Raw genomic sequence first — 17877 nt, 5'->3', positions numbered from 1 at the left:
TATTTATTGTAGGGGGGGCAGCTAAGTGAACACAACTCGACACCAATACAAAAACGTGACTATAAACCATAAACATCACATTAATGTTATGAATGACTTTCATCCTCTCTACGGTTCCTTTTAATTAGAGAAGTGTTTCAACAAAAGTTCAACTCACTGTTTGGATGATGTGCCACAGACGTTCACGCAACTACACTTCCTCGAATAACTTCTCTTGAATATTCTTCCAAACTCTGCGACTTCCGAACAGTAGGTGCTGACTAGGCAGACACACCCGGCTGGTGACGAAAAAACTTCAATAACTACAATAACCACAATAACCACAATAACGAGGCACAGCTGGTATTGACTAGACATATGCACCAAACTGCTTCGTTACTTCCTTCCTCCCAGGTAATTCCTCTCTAAGTAATTCCTCCTCCTAGGGAATTCTTTCTTCCAGCTACTTCCTCTTCTGGGTAATTCCTCCTCCTCTATAATTTCTCTTCCAGGTAATTACTGAAATAATCCAATTCCCAAATCTCCTCTACTCAAAATTCGCTACATTCTCTCTACTTCGAAGACTGTTGTGGGAATAATCTAACTCAGTATTTTCCCCATACACCTGGGGTTCAGTGAACATATCGTTCAATCATACCAGCTTTTTCTTAAAATGTCTTCACTTCCGCACTTTTCATCTGTCATACGGCTAAGGGCGATAATCCCTGCCTAACAACAGTCAGAGCTGATCACCCCCAACCCCGTTCTTAACAGTACCGATGATTTGTTGTTGTCAGCTTGTACCTCACCTTTCCTTAATTTGCATAAACTTAACTGTAAGTGTACATATTCGTGTCTGATTCCTGATTTCCTTCATGCTTACATGTGTTTGTGTTTATACTTATGTCTGTGATGAACGAATGCATTTATGAATGTGTGAACGGGTTGATCGATGGGTGCGCGCGCGAAGGGAGGAGACTTTACTGGGCAGAATGAGACACACAGCTGATAGGAGGACGGATGTGGACATCTACGCAAACTCGTTCTGAAGTTTATTTTAAACTGGAGGGCTCAAATTTTATGGGCCTGGATATCTACCACAATGAGTTGTTTGTCACGGACTGGGGAGATGAACAGTGAGTGCTATTGCGATTGTTCTTTCGTTTTCGGAGAACAAACGAAGTTTTAAACATAGCAATAAAAGATAGAGGAAAGAGAAAAAAAGCCTTAAAGCTACATTTTCATGTAGCCAGAGTGAACGAAGTTTCATGCTTCCTTTCTATTTTTAAAGCTTTAGAAAGTTTCTCTCATCATTTCTGAGGAACACAAACATTTCATTTATCGAATAATACACAGTATAGATACTTACATATGTTTTATATTACACATACTTTCCCTCTTTGTTGACCGTTTGGAGCTGTGGAGAGGTATAACATGAAAAATGGAAATGTTGTATGTAAATCACATAGCTTAAAATGAATGAGTCTTGTTTTACTACTGGTCATTGATCCTTTGACAGGTACCTGTCATTAGGAAGTTAAAAGGGGGACATGAGAAAACATTTTAACCTATTCTGGTTTATAGTGAAGAGGTCCAGTGATTCATGTAATCAGGGAAGATTAGGAAAGGTTTAGGATTCACTGCGATATTTTGTTACAGGTTGGCATATTAATCTCCAGCCAAACGACTCTTACAGAATATTTTGTATATTTAGAAACTGCTATGAATAATATCATCAACAACTTCTAAACTAATGGGACTCATAATGAGATCAAATAAATTTCTTGCTAGTGAACGGAGGATTTCAAAAAGAACAATTTAAAACTATTAATTTATTTCTCATGATAACAAAAAACGTTTTGATTGCTACACATTTTGTGTCATTCATGCATTATTATCAAGCGTAGGGAACAAATACATTTTAAAGTACTGTGCCTGTGAAACTTTGAGTTACATTTAAAATTTCTGTTTATGTTTTGACGAACTACTAGCAGCTTTCACCATGGGGGCTTCCTTTAAACCAATAGACACAAGAAATAAAATTAACACGACACAACTAGAAAGAAAGTTTTAGTCTTCTTGGTATTATTTTTATACAGACATCTGGCAGAAACAACACACATCTATCGCATTGGCAAGAATAAAACGAGGACAACTGTACAAGTTAATGGAAGAGTAGACGATGTTCGTGTCTATGCCGAGGAAACAACACGTAAAGGTCAGTAAACAGTCTGTACTGCCGGAACTTTAATGCAGAAAGGTGAGTCTAATGTAGAAATGCAAAGGAGATAATATTTTCTTTCATGTCTCCTCATTTGTCTGTTCTTTTTTGACTCGCACCTTAAAATTAAATAAACACTTCTCTACTCATGTACATTTTCTTCACTCACACATTCCTTAATCTTCCGGTCACGACACTTGAGTTTGCTATAAGCGGTGGTGAGCTGATCGACTCCTTCACATTCTCAGTCAGTTCCTTTATTGCTCCACTACATCCTTCGCTTTATCTCCCAAGTGCGGTCGTAGGGCGCTGGCCATAAACAACATGGCAACAACAGAACAATTTACACTTCTTCACTGTTACCAGAAGAGGTTTACCGATGTCCCAGGGTGGCAGCCGTGTTCTGTACTAAGTAACTGGTTTTGCGTGTCTTGTAGCAGATTCTTTACATCCTATTGAGGCACTTTGCTTCAAAGGCCTGTATTCACAGGTGTACATTGGCAGGTGTCGTGAGTGCAGCATGAGGGGAATTTACTTACTGCTGAATTTAACTTGTCAATGGTTTTGAAAAGTTTCGATGTTTGCATATACGATGCAATGGCACTTACTGATCGGGCTGTTTCACCGAACCATTGTCTGGATTATTAGCAATATCGCTGCACAACGTGTCGAACTGAAGCTCAGATAAAACGCTTGTTGTTGTTGTTGTTGTTGTTGGTGGTGGTGGTGGTGGTGGTGGTGGTGGTGGTGGAAAGTGTTTTTATTTCACTCTATGGAGGGGTGATCAGTGAGGGACTAGGGTATGGTGGATGTGGGTGTAAGGGGAGGGGTCGTTGTCTTGTGACGCCACAGGTATTGTCTATTTTGTTTGTGCTCTCTTTTCTGTTAGTGATTAGGTTAGCCGAGTCTGTTTTGTGGGCAGATAAACAGTGCCGCTTCGTAAGGCTTATGTAGCATGTGATACAATTACCTAACCTTTCATGTGATACAACTACCTAGACTTTAAAAGTGTTGCATATTTCCTCTCCTTTGAACACGATTCTAATTTCTGGAATCACAGGACCAAACGGATGGGACAACAACAACGGAGGCTGTAGATACATCTGTCTACCAACTCCTGGGAACAGAAGCAAGTGTCTTGTTGCGTTAGACAAGTCACATGGTATGTATCAGATATCTTGGATTACAAATGTAACGGTAAAGAAACTTTCAGAGGCTTTAAAATTATTGATGACAAATTATTTGTTTGTTCTAAACAAACATCAAACCTCTATCAAGAAAAACAATAGGTCAGTTGCAAATGAAAGAAGGTAAATTGTTTTTAATTCAATTGGCAAAAGATTATATAAAATAAATTCAGGGACATTTCAATGGTTTTATCAACTTAGAGCCATAAAAGTAAACAAATAGAAGATAAAGAGTTAATTCTTTTTCAACATTCAAGAACCATGCCTTGGCATTTCTGTCACGTATGACTTTAGTACAACAAATAATTAGACTACTAATGTAATGAAACAAACATCAATAAATGACAATTAACTATTGTCTGTAACATTTCTTCTTTCTTTAGCTATTTGTCAGTAGTTGTGATTATCGTCACTTGACTAATTCACTTTTCTTAATCTGGAGGTTTATATGACCCTCTCCATCCTTATTGTTTGCTTGATGATTCCTCTTTTTGTCTTTTGTGTTTTTATCTGCATAATTCTTTTACAATCCCGTCAATCATTCCACAACTACTTTTAAAGCTCTGATAGCATGTTCACGAGAAACCACAACACCTGGGTTAGAGAACCTGGACACAATGGACACGTGACATTGTGATGTGTACAACAGTGAAGACAGGTAAACATGAAGTCGTCTAATAACTAACCAGACATCGTCGCAAGACTTAAATAATACTGGGTATCCGAGTCTCTGGAGAAACACTTGTCGCACGATGATGTGGTTGGCAGACCTAGTAGAAAGGTGACGAAGGACAATCGGATGTAAACTACGAGTGAAGTGTGTTTGTCACGGCAATTTTTAAAATCCGGGGCCTTCCACGATTAATCTCGATATAATCCAATCGTACAATCCATGTATGTATATCATACGCCTCAAACAGCTCTGCTCGTCAACAAAAAGTTCCAGTTCTTGTAAAACTTGTTAGTCCGATAAAGAAATCCTAAAATAGAAATGAATTAAAATATTACATTACGTATAATTTTAATTTGATTTTTTTTTCTTCTTTCTCGGTTTCGGATGCGCCTCTTCTAATTCACCGTTAGTAACAACTTGGATTTAATTTAGATATGCGCAGACACGCTTACAGACAAACTAAGAACTTAACTTAAATAGCCTTGCTTTGTTGATGCCGGGTACTGCTACTGAATGCTACTGTTCTTTATTTCCAGGTTGTGGTGAATATGTTTCCCCCAGTGGCTTCATTTCGTCTCCATCCTATGCTAGACAGTCCATGGAAATTGAGGATTGCATTTACATAATAAAGACAACACCAGGCTATCGCATCACCTTAACATTCCTGACACTTGAAACTGAAGACTGCAGATTCGATTTTCTGCAGGTTTGTGATTGGTTTGTTACTTTATATGAAGGATTTTTGAAGGTCTTTCAGTTTTCAATACATCATGTTCAAAAAGAATGTATGAGAAAGTGCAGGTTAAATATAACTTTAATATAACTTCCTTTTAAATAGTTATTAAATCGTATTTCTTGTACAACGATATGCTTGAAGGAAAGTCAGTGTGACTGAGTGTCAATTTTCCCTTTGTTTCCTTTTGATATGACAAACAACGAAATAGTTAGGGCCATTAGCAGTCATCATCATGATTACATTTTAACTTCATTGAATTTATGCTCACATCCTAAGATCCGGGATGGAAGCTCCGAGCTGTCACCGTCTATGGGTGTCTTCTGTAACACGAGTGTTCCGGACAGAGTGAGGTCCACGTCTAACACCATGTGGATCAGATCCCGGTCTGGCTCACAGTCAGGCACTGGCTTCAATGCAACTTACTCATCAGGTAAACAGCGATGCGTAAATGTCCCAGCAAACAGAATTGACAACACGGAAACCAAAGAATGTCAGCAAGTTCACAATGTTGGTAGAGTAAGGCGGCAAAACTTAAAATGAAACCTCGTCTATCCCTGTACTAACTCAATAACCTTCTCCTTCTTTGAGTCTCCTTGTCCTATTCTCTCTCACTTTCCTATAGTTTACCGGACATGCAGATTTATTCTATTTAAAAAATCCTCAGTTAACACTAAAATACCGCAAAGCTTTTTAACTTGTACAGCTAATCTAAACTGAATGGCTTGTAAATACTTGTAAATACCACAGAATGTATATACTAAATACTGCCAGTGAACACAACACAAAATTGCAGCAGTCGGAACAATCCACATTATTTATATATTCCGTTTCTTTCCTTCTCCTCATACCTCTTTCTTTTTAGCTCTTCTTCTTTCGTCTGATCTTTTTTTTCAATTATTTGTACTTTTTATTAATCTCTCTTCTGTTTATGTTTTGGTCCTTTATATTATTTTTTTTTTTGCATAACAAAATTGTAGCTGAGACAGTATCTGCTATAACACACTTTTAACTACATGTTAGATGTTAAACCTTACTCTTGTTATTGTGAGAATACTGTAATAAACTTTATCTTGTCCACAGCAATCATTCCACAAAAGTTTCTCCTTGTCACTGACACTTATAACGGCATCCATCGCATAGACATCGACACGGGAAGTAATGTTACAATCAGTCCTGATGGTCTACGGAACCCATTCGGTATTGACTACGATCCAGTAGACGGTCGTGTCTATTGGTCAGAGAAAAAGACCATTCGATCCGCTAACCTTGATGGCAGCGATGCTCGGCTGGTTCGCAGTATTGGTCAAGGTAAAGTCACTTAGACATACCGTGGTCATTTGGTCTCTACATCTTATAAAATATACCTAAGACTATCTTATAATAGTAAATATATTTTATACATGTATAGCTTACTTTTCTACTAAAGGTAAGACCCAAAGTGCTTTACATAAAGTTAAATCAAAGAAATAGACACAACATGCCTAATACACAGAGGCTTATGTCAGCAGCAAGACTAACAGAAAAACATTCAACAGCTACAAACAAAAAGATAAAAGTCCTAAAAACAAAAATCGCTAGGAGATCTAGGTATTAAACCAATCCGTTAGCAGTCATAACGATGTGAGAAAAATGTGTTTCATATAACCCATGGAATAACAAAACTACAGAAAAGTTATCGTGTGCACAGTCTCAAAACGCTAAGTGATTCTGCATGTTCTAACGGGAGAACAGACGAGACTGCCGATGATATGCTCATACTTCAGCTCCTACAACGATGAATGACACAGAAGTTGCATTACAGATCGAGAAAGTTTATGAAGCAGTTTGCTAAAAGAGCTTTACATCTTTGCTGCTGACATACAGATTAAAAAGAACAAATACAAGATGGCGAAACTGTGGTAGTAGTCAGGTGATCAACAAAGTTGTCCACAATGTACCATATGGCATGGCGATATTAAACAATATAGAAGAGAGCAAGTGTAATACAAACGCGCTAATCAACAGGACACACACGGGTGACAGACATCTATATCATAAACATTCTTTTGTTAACTGTGTGTAAGGAGGTGACCTATGGAGCCTTTCTGTGGACTCTGTGTCGAGGCTACTATTCTACGCCGACGAGGGCAACGATGTCATTGGAATGATATCACTGGACAACAACAGTCATCATATTGTCGTCGATTCAGATATTAGTCAGCCTGTGGACATCGAACTCGACAAAGACAATGGGTAAATATAATAAGACTTGTATATGATGATAAACAAATTGAGCTAATTAATTTTAATACATTTACATGTATACAGAAGAGAGATTTACATGCTAATAATGATGATACACTTGGGACTTCGGAAATAAAGACGGAAAAAACAAACAAAAAAATATCCAAGGTGTAAAGGGAGAGAATAACAAATAAATTAAAACTTAGAAATCCTTGTGTTCAAATGTGAGAGCTACAATCAAAGACATTGAGACCAAATATAAATGTAATTTACTTTTGCTCTCCAATTATTCCCACAAACTACAGTGTCATCTACTGGAGTGACTACATCAGGGAAAAAATAGAGAGGTGTAACTATGACGGCTCGGACCGTCAGACACTGATTTCTGCATCCAGGTATCTTAAAGGTCCTTATGGTCTTGCTTTGGACACAGAAGGTAAGATGTCTGATTTTTCTTGTACTTATTGCTCTTTTGTATGTGAACTTACTAAGATTTGTTCTTTCTTTTTTCGCAATCATCATTTATTTCATTTTTCTTACAACTTATTTACAGATAGAAAGTAGGCTTTTCTCTTTTAACCTGTGTATCTGTTGGAGACGGGTACACACAGGTCATTGTCACACACTCCGTCCCACAATTGTGTTCTCTCTAAATACAAAGTACAAAGATTTGTACGTGGGCTCTCGCCTCTATTATGGGGAGGGGGACTTGTATTTATTGTAGGGGGACAACTAAGTTTACACAACTCGACATCAATACAAAAGCGTGACCATAAATCATAAACATCACATTAATGTCATGAATAACTTTCAACCTCTCAGACGCTCCTTTTGATTAGTCAAATGTTTCTCCAGTAGTTCCACAACATAGTTCAACTCACTGTTTGGATGATGTCCCACAGACGTTCACACTTAAACTCACAACTACACTTCCTCCAATAATCGTCCTTGAAAAATCTTCCTTGAATGACTTTCCTTGAATATTCTTCCAAACTTTGCGACTTCCGAACAGTAGGTGCTGACTCGGCAGACACACCCGGCTGGTGACGATACAACTTCAATAACCACAATAACCACAAGAACTCAAATAACTAAAAAAACTAGGCACACCTGGTGTTGACCAGGCATTTGCACCAAACTGCTGATTATCCTACTCCAAACGTCTTCCCTCTTCGTTACTTCCTTCCTCCTAGGTAATTCCTCTGGATAATTCCTCCTCCTAGGTAATTCGTTCTTCCAGCTACTTCCTCTCCTGAGTAATTCCTTGACTAGGCAAAGAATTAATCCAATTCCCAAATCTCTACTCAAAATTCGCTAGTTTCTCTCCTTCATTTACTAGCGTGGGAATAATCAAACTCAGTATTTTCCCAATACACCTGAGGTTCAGCAAACCTTTCGATCACTCATACAGTCTTTTTCTTAAAAGGTCTTCCCTTCCACCCTTTCCATCTAGTATAGGGGCAAGGGCGATAATCCCTGCCTACCAACAGACAGAGGTGACCCCTCCCCCCATTTCTTACAGTATCGAGGATTTGTTGTTGTCTGCTTGTACCTCACCTTTCCTTTTTTTGCCTAAAATGAGCTGTAAGTATACATATTGGTGTCTTTCCATTCCTGATTTGCCTCCTACTTATTTGTGTTTGTGTTTATACGTATGTCTGTGATGAATGAATGCATTTATGAATGTGTGAACGGGTGGATCGATGGGTGCGCACGTGAAGGGAGGAGACTTTACTGGGCAGATAGAGACACACAGCTGATAGGATGGACGGATTTGGACGGCAAACGTTCTGAAGTTTATTTTAAACTGGAGGGCTCACATTTTGTGGGCCTGGATATCTACGAAAATGAGTTGTTTGTCACAGACTGGGGATCTGAAAAGTAAGCTGTTATCACTTTTCTATACCTTACAGCAACGAATTTATTTTTACAATGACCAACTTTATTTCCCCCATTGGACAATTTGAACGTGGAAAGCTACTCTTGGCATAACAGTAAATTAGAAATAAAAGATTAAAAGTTCATTGCAAGGTTCAGCGTTGAAAAGATGTCAACAGCGAAATATATGAGCAAATGAAAAGAAAACGTTCTGAGCAAGTGACAATTATATATATTAACAAACAAACATACATCAAGACTATTCAAGAGCTGTATGTGCACACCTACATTACACACACAGACACACTTACACACAGACCACTACTAATTCATCTGAGGTTGAGCAGCTGGACTGTTGATGTGGATTAGTAAGTAGATTATACATTTTACTTCACCTACCTAAAGACTGTTCACTAATACTTGTACTTCGCCTTTTGTTGAGTGGTAGTCAAATGCCTGCTAACTTTGTTCTGTGTCTACGATACTTTATGTTATATTTTGTATTTCTGTTTGTGTTTCGGCGAACTACTACCAGGGGTCTGCCAGAAACAACACACATCTATCACATTGGCAAGAACGGAACAATGAGGGCCGCCGTACAAGTTAATGGCAGAGTAAACGATGTTCGTGTCTATGCCGAAGAGAGTACACATACAGGTCAGTAAACATTCTTTAAAGCAAGAAGGTGACTTTATTGTAGAAATGCAGAGGAGATTATATTTTTCATTTGTTTGTGTTTATCTGTTTTGTTTAGACTCAACACTTGCGCATGTCTTAAGCGGTGATGAGAGGGTCAACTGCTTCACATTCGCCATTCATTGTTTTAATGTCCACTCCAGCCTCCCTTCCTCTCCTAAAGGTCTTAGAGTTGTGACTAGACAACACATGACAACACCAGACCAGTCTACTATCTTTACTGTAGCCAGAAGCGGTTCCAAAAGTCCCAGGGTGTCAACTGTGTTCTGTACTAAGTGATTGGTTTTGTGTTCCTTGTAGCAGATTCATATCCTCCGTCTGAGGCACTTGAACTTCAAATGCCTGTATTGACCGGTTCATACTGGCAGGTTTAGTGACACATTGGTACAGCAAGATTTGAATTTAGCAAATAACTAACTTATACAAATAACTGGTACAACATGTGGTTGGCAATACCACCGGATGAATTGATATTTGATGTCTGTATCTCATAACCGACTGATGTGAAAATCTTTTCTCCTAAGCCACAACAACCTACAACCTTTATTTCTATTTTCAGTATCTACCCCACCAGTACCAAAAAGCGATCACATAATAAGAAGTGAAGATACAGGTATTTTTAAAAAGATTCATTTTATCCCATTTACTTGTGTTTAGGTCCAACATTTCAAATAAAAGAAAAATCATTTCTAACACATTTTATTTCACTTGTTTACTAACATAATGCTATTTGATATCATACTTTCACTCATTCTATAATATCGGTTTTTAGACCCACATAGTGCTTTATCAAATAATTTTTTTTAAAGTGTATATACCACCAATATCGGACTATATTCCAACTGTTGTCCCCGGCTTTAAACCCTGGGGCTTACACAGCCATGCGGCGTGTTTGCGGATTTTTTTTTTTTTTCAGATTCCGATGGATTTTTCAATGAGCTCCATGTTAAACACTTCGCATGGTTACAGTGTTAACTACTCATATATTGTAATAAAAGCCGAACATAATTGAATCATTAAGATTAATGTCTCAAACACACACCCTGTTCATGCCAGAAGGGAAACAATATGATTTCCATGCAGCTTTTGAGTTGTAGAAATTTGCGGTTTACAAGCCAGTCTCTTGGTAGGAGGGAGGACAGAATGCGGGAGTCTGATGAGGGGCAAGGGTTTGGAGCAGGAGTGTGGACAGACAAGATTTCAGTGAAGTAGTGGGGGGGGGGGTGCGGAGGGGAAGGAGGAGCTTCAAAGAATCCATAGCATAGAGGGAAGAGCTTGTAGTGTATTGTAGCTGTAACTGCTAGACAGTGAAGAGAAGAAAGAAGTAGTGTGACAGGTTCACATTTGTGAGCCGAAGAACGAGACGAGAGTTGAGTTCTGGACATTGTGAAGTTTATCAATGAGGTCCTGTGGACAGCCAGCAAGAAGAGAGTTGCAGTAGTCTAGTGGAGACACAACAAATGAGCAGATGAGAATTTTGGTGGTGAGATGGACAGAGTATGGTGAATGGAGCTGATCTTCTGAAGCTTATAGTGTGTTGAACGACAGATGGGAGAACATGTTCATCAAGCAAACATTATGAAACCTAAGTTACATGTTGAAGTAACAAAAACAAAATAAAGCAGAGAATTGAAAAGAAGTTGTAGTGGGTGTAGCTTATATACAGGTGCGCTCAATAGACAGAAATTTACGTGTGTGTGTGTGTGGGGGTGAGTTATAACGGAAGAGGAAATATATCATAAACCAGGTTGCAATTGTTGTTGTTACTTTTATTACATTTTGGTGGAAACAGACTCTGATGGCGCTAAGACTTCAATCATTTTGGTCGGCGTCATCGTTCCCTTGGTAGTAACCGCTGGTATCGCCACTCTCATCGTTTTCATCAAAAAAAGGAAATGTAAGTAAACATCAGGACATATTACTAGCATAAATATGACAAAAAAAACCCCCACATAACAGATTTCAATATTCATTACTTTGAATACACTTTAAACATGACAAACATAACAGTTACAACAGTATAAGTATGACTCATGTCATAAATAATCTCCAAGTTTACAGTTTTCTGTGAGAAGGAAATCACTCGGACATCGTCGGTTAGTTGTTGCGGCCACAGGGCAAAGGTTACACACCGTCACACAAAGTCTCGCTGTCGCTATAGCAACGCTCGAGGAAAACGAAAAAATTCTTCTTTGAAAAAGTAAAAAACGAGACCATTCTGATGTCTTTTGTGTACAAAGACTTTTATCTCGTCGATACAAAGGTAAGAAAATGAATTTGTTTCATATCAGTCTCATGGTTTGCAAGACTTTGTTCCTATGTAACATAAACATGAAAAGTTGAAGGTCTGTATATATTTTATAATTTTCTGTAATATGCAACTGATCTAATATTTTGCAATCATGGCCGCTTTTTTTCTAGTTTTTTCCTTGGACTAATTTCCCTATCTTTTTTTCTTTCTCTATCACATTTATTTAAAGATAAAAAAGTAATCTGCTTGGTTTTAGAAAAGTTGGCGAAGTCTTCAGTTACAAAATGGAGAATCTGTTCACTTTAGCAAGGCCTTGATACATCCATCTATCAGACTGTCTTTATTCTCGGCGACTGTAATAACTGTTGCCACTGATAACATTACTAGGAGGGAGATATGAGAGTGAGTGTAGTAATTGTATGGGTGTATGGGAAGTGGCTCTGTTGTCTAGTTTATTGCTTGTGAGCTCTAATCCAAGAAATATTTCTGTATCTTCTGTAAACAATAAATATGTCTTTTATTGTTATAATCTGGTATTTTATTGAATCTAGCAGATCAGCAAGCAATCGGCTAGAGACACATCAACAACACTCAAAACAGAAATCGTTGCTTATGAAGCAATCCAGGGCTCAACTGGTCCAGAGAAAAACATTCTGAGCTAAGTGTGTGTCTTCTTTTTCTAATGACTTAATAGAACTTCGGCAAATTACTATTTTTCTCAAATCAGGATGAATCAACCCCTTCCATTCATACTATACATGCCTAAAAGCTCACCATACAATGACAGAGGTACGTGTACTCGTGGATACTAAGATACACCCACATAATAGATACAAGACCTCCATACATCCACCGATCACCCTGTCTTTACTCTCGGTGACTGTAATAACTGTTGTCACTGATAATCTTTGCTAAGAGGAGGATTTAAGAATAACTGAAGTAATTGTATCGGCGTGTGGGATGCGACTGTCTGTTGTTTATTGCTTGTGACATCAAAAGAAAGATTTCTGTATTTGTTGTAAAAAAAAATAGACAATAACGATGTATCGTCTTGTATTACCATGACAAGCCCTTTTATTCAGTCTATAATATGTAACCTATTTGTCTGTTACAAACTAGAAAACCTAGCAGACTACCATCAGCAAGTCATCAGCCTGTTGTGGTGACTGACAAGATCAACATCAGACAACAGGAGACAAGGTGTTTGCTGGAACACTGGACATCATTTCCACAGAGAACTTCAGACTGAGCTGCTCTGTGTGTGTGTGTGTGTGTGTGTGTGTTGACTTCAATCAAACCAGAGTTTTCGATTATTGTTTAAGCTCTTTAATTCTACTCTACCAGTACCATTTAATACAGAGAATTTGTGTAACAGGGACATAAGACTGAAAGCTAAGCTCCTGTGGGATGTAACTTTTCCACAAAGTCACCCGGAGTTTCATTTAATACTTTAACCGTTATGTTTGGATTATTTTATAAATGAGACGATACCGGCGTGTGTAAGACCTAATAACATCACGATTTAACTCTCTTGACAGACTGCAGACAGGAAGGGAGGTAGCTGTTCGGTGAAGAGGCAATAGCATCCTGCAGTGGTAATGATCTAATGACATGAAAATGAAACAATCCTCGAATTATGTGGGTCTGTTAGAGCTCAATTATTGTTCACTAAAATTTAAGATTGCAGAGGAAACTTTCAAAGTACATTATATTGTTGTATAGCACGAAATACAACCATTATGTCTCTGTGTTGATAACAAACTTGTGAAAACAGAAACTGTAGCCTAGCCTGGTATTAGCTGTCTAAGGGTAGTAAGAAGGATGTCTTAGTAGCATTTATCATGAAATACTTTACAACATGACACTAGGTCATAGACATGATGTGTGCTTTTTAATAAAACATGTGTCTGCCGCTTAACGCATATTGCTACATCAGGTCATAGCTATAAGCGGTTATTGGAGGGGAAAGTTTTTTGTTTCATGCTGAGGCCACCTAGTGACAGATATTCTTTTGTTTTCTCCACAGGCTTGTCATCTTTAACATCTTCGCCGTCTTTATTGTTTTTGCCATCCTAGTCAACTTAACTTCTTATTTTCTTCTTATCTTCGTGTGAACTTGTCGACCTTTGTCTGGTGCTTGTCGTCGCTGCATTTCTTAAACATCATCTCATTCTTCTTCGTGCTTTTCGCTCCGGAGTGTGCGGAGTCTCAACCGTTCTTTTCCGTCCTCCCTTCATTTCTTCGTTCCGTCGCCTTCGTCATGGCAGCTCGGACTGTGGACCAGCAAAGTGTCCCTGCGCACATATATCAGACAGTGCACTGGTGGTCAGCGCGAGAGTGCGGCGAAAGGCCACAAAAAGTGAAGGAGACAGTGTCAACAGAACACAGTGTAAACAGTGTCAACACAGTACACAGTGCTTTACATCTAACGTTAGACCTGGAGTTCTCAGGGACGAGAACTCTGATGGTACTGCGCAGTGTGTGCTGGTGTATTTTTCATTATCTCCCTTACTAACATCTCTACCGTTTTTTTAAGCGTGTCTTTCTTGCGTGTGTGTGTGTACGCGTATGTGTAGTTCTCTACCTTTTTTTTTTTTTTTTACTTTTCCCATTTGTATCTACGTGTGATTAAACTTCATATTTATACAGTTCATTTCGAATTTGTTGTGCTCTACGTTCATCAAAAGTTCATGTCCCGCCTCTGGCTGAGCGAGTGGCTGTGTGTTTGTGTCGACTGTGTGAGCGGTTGACAGCGTGCATCCGGCGACGCTGGGGTCGATCTGGGACATGAGGAACTTAAAATCAGGTCTGGTTATTCATGATACAAAGTGAGAAATAGGTTTGTCTAGTAAATGGTCTTAACATTAAAGTCTTTCGTAAAAATATCGAAAAAATTCATGTCAGAAAAGAAGGCAGTGTTGCTGATACCATTTGTCTACATTACTCTTGGCGACCACTTGCTTCCATCTACGGCAGGAGGGTAGCATTTGAAAATGGCGATATAGTGGGTGAGAATGGTCTGTGATGATGCTGACCGCTTTTAACCTCACAGCCCTGATGTGTAGATTGTCTAAAGGCCTTTGTGGAGAACCAATGATCTTACTGGCACTCTTGACCACCCTCGTCAAACAAGCTTTACCTTTGACAGAGAGAACGCCAAACCACATTGACATATTAAATGTTATGATGCTGTCAATGAGGCTGCGATATACTAACTCGAGGACAGGGCTACTGACACCAAAATTCCGCAATTGCCTCAGCAGGAACAGGCGCTGATGTGCTTTCCTGGAAACAACTCTGGTGTTTTTTCTGAAAGGACAATTTGTTGTCTAGCACTGTGCCGAGGTACCTAAAACTTTTCACCTGTTGTAATACCTCATTATCAATAATTATGGGGGTGTGAACAGGTTTATAGTTTCTTCTGTCAAGGACCACTTCCTTAGTTTTGGAGACATTGAGCACCAGGAAGTTTTCTTCAAACCATGAGTGTAATTTCTGAACCTGGAGGAAATAGCTTGCCAGTGACTCCTCATCCTTGAGCCTAGCAACCAATGTCATATCGTCTGCAAACTTAATCAGTGATAGGAAACAATTTGAGAATTCCGTCCTGACTTCACTAGTATAAACAGAGAACGATATCGGGGACAAAACACAACCCTGTGGAGCTCCGGTATTTATGATCAGAGTGTTCGAGATTGTGCCTCCCAAGCTGACCCTTTGTGGCCGGTCCCGGAGAAACTCCCTCATCCAGAGCACTAGGGTTGAGTTAACATTTAGTGCTAGGAGACGTTGTAAAAGCAAATGTGGCTGAATGGTATTAAATGCAGATGAAAAGTCCATGAATAGAATACGGGCGTATGTACCAGTGTCATCCAGGTGGCGAAAAACGCTGTCAACCTCTTACAGTTAATTCAGGGGAGGCAATTTCACAATAATTGTATAATAAACTGAGGAGTTACTGCCCCTGACTTTTTATGCCCAAACTTTATTTCCCAGGAAAGAAAGAAAATGAATAGCTCCATCGAGTGAAGAAATTGTATTCTTGTGTTCGCTTCATGCAAAGGCATTTGTTATCACCTGATCCCAGTAAGTCAACCCACAGAGAATATCAAAAAAGACCATTGAAGCACCTATAAGCTATAAGCTAGTAACCGCGATCAGTGAGCATTAATTATTCATTACTATGATACAACATGGTCACTGTCAAGAGTAATGCATGATTAATAAATGTGTTTTATGTGAAACTGTTGACATCATGTCCACCAATTTAATATTCTGAATTCTTCTAGCTCCAACATTCTGCGTTATACCTCTTGATGACTTTACATCCTTGCATGGTAAGATACTCATATATTTCATGTCAACTGGTTAAAAACATCTGCAGTAGCTAAGCTAAAGCATTGATGATAAGAGTAGACCTCCCTGTTGCTTCAATAACAAGAGGTTTATTATAACCTTTATTTACATTTTAAGACCGTTGACTGCAGCAGTTTTACTCTTGACACATCTTTTATTAACTTGCAATATAAAGTTCTGATTGTGCACTGCATGTTACATAAAAATTATAAGTTACTTCACCAATTGTATCAATTAGTGGATAATAATGAGGCACTGTGTTCCTTTATAACAGACTCCTGTCTCTTGTTTTGCCTTGTTTGAAATTTAATTGTTTCCAACCTTGGCTGAAATACAGCCGAACAATAAAAAAAATACAATTACTTAGGCAGTTATCTTTATTGAATTAAGTGTGCATGAATGTAAGTGCCAAAGTGATTAAAAGCCGTGGAATCAATATTTAACATCAATTTTTATTACGTGTATATATATATTAAGTAAAGCTCCTCTACTTATATAATGTTTAAGATTACAAATTAACTCTTTTGGGATAATTAGGCTTGCCAAAAAGTCTACTTAGCTTTTACACAAATGTATTATATGTATGACTTTCTATATAAACCTAAACTTTTTAATTCTTTAGTTTTATAACCATGACATTGACACATTAAGTAGAATGTCTCTCTTAAAGCAGAAAATAGCATCAACCTGAAGTTGGGATGGTGGTTTTAACACTATAACATCATGATCAATATTAATCTTGCGCTAGTGTAAATAAAGGAGATGATACAAAATTAATCAAAATGCAAGGACATATATATATATTATGTCAACTCAGTATGTATTAATTTTGTGATGACAATTTAAATTCTTATGGGTTTAATTGATTGTAAAGATATTTTAATTTCCATTTTACTAAATGTGTTTGCTAATGGCATTTTCTTTTCACAGTAAAGTAGGCAATGTGTAAAGGCCTGGTGAAAAGAAAAAAAAAATCCACTTTTCCATCAAAGCATTGTCCCATTGACTTGAACTTCAGAAAAATTTGAATCACATGGGTTTTAATTCTGTAAGTCCCTCTCTATCTAGAATGTGTCATTGATTTCACACCAGGCTCAGACGATCTTGTCCTGGTGTCAGGTTCATTTGTGAGTTCTTTTAAACATGAAAAAATATCTTTCTTATTATGAGAATTAAATTGCTCATTTCTTAACATTACATAGCACATAGCCTCCAATATACTGTACAATCTCTATTTCCTCATCAGCCACCTATCTTAAATCAGTTGCAGACTGAGTATTAGCCAAGTTGTAGTTTGATGCGGAGATGGGGTATGCTGATACAAAACAAAGCTACTGGAAATTGCCTGTACCCCACCTACTCTTCCACCCCGCGGACACGAGGTGAGTCAATGCTATCGAGCGCCTCGAGTTGGCTGTCCAGAGGGTATAACGTCTCTGGTGAGAACGAATCTCTCAACGCCCTATTGTGTAACGCGACATAGCGATCGCTCCATGAAACCTGCCAACGACACAACTTGACATCCGACATAAAGACCCTCAGAGGACGTCTAGTCCTGACAAAGCTCTCACAAGGCCAAAGACAGGAAGAGACACCACTTGTTAGCCTGGCAAGTCCTACAGTCGTCAGATAATCATTCAGAGCAGGATGCGCTTTGCAAATCTTTGCTCCTGAGTG

At 38.4% G+C, this 17877-nt stretch overlaps 2 protein-coding genes across 3 annotated transcripts in view; both read left to right on the top strand.

The window, feature by feature from the left end:
- Positions 1–17877, top strand: part of LOC112556885 (low-density lipoprotein receptor-related protein 4-like) — a 60504-nt gene that overhangs the window by 12377 nt on the left and 30250 nt on the right. The window lies entirely within an intron of this gene.
- On the top strand, positions 1020–16475 carry LOC112556895 (low-density lipoprotein receptor-related protein 4-like). 2 transcript variants are annotated; one of them, XM_025226336.1, is made up of 13 exons: positions 1020–1115; positions 2079–2197; positions 3261–3362; positions 4597–4766; positions 5073–5226; positions 5877–6104; positions 6860–7028; positions 7325–7455; positions 8741–8900; positions 9433–9554; positions 10153–10206; positions 11386–11490; positions 12396–16475. In XM_025226336.1, the coding sequence occupies exons 1-13, from the start codon at positions 1060–1062 to the stop codon at positions 12416–12418; spliced, it is 1593 nt and encodes a 530-aa protein (XP_025082121.1). In that variant the 5' UTR covers positions 1020–1059; the 3' UTR covers positions 12419–16475. The 2 variants fall into 2 exon arrangements, with proteins under 2 accessions (XP_025082121.1, XP_025082122.1); XM_025226337.1 differs by lacking the exons at positions 11386–11490; positions 12396–16475 and adding an exon at positions 10510–10784.

This window comes from Pomacea canaliculata, linkage group LG2, assembly GCF_003073045.1.
Source record: "Pomacea canaliculata isolate SZHN2017 linkage group LG2, ASM307304v1, whole genome shotgun sequence".
Taxonomy (NCBI): Eukaryota; Metazoa; Mollusca; class Gastropoda; order Architaenioglossa; family Ampullariidae; genus Pomacea; species Pomacea canaliculata.
The sequence above is the reverse complement of the archived record's forward strand: the minus strand, read 5'-3'. Positions and strand labels throughout refer to the sequence as shown.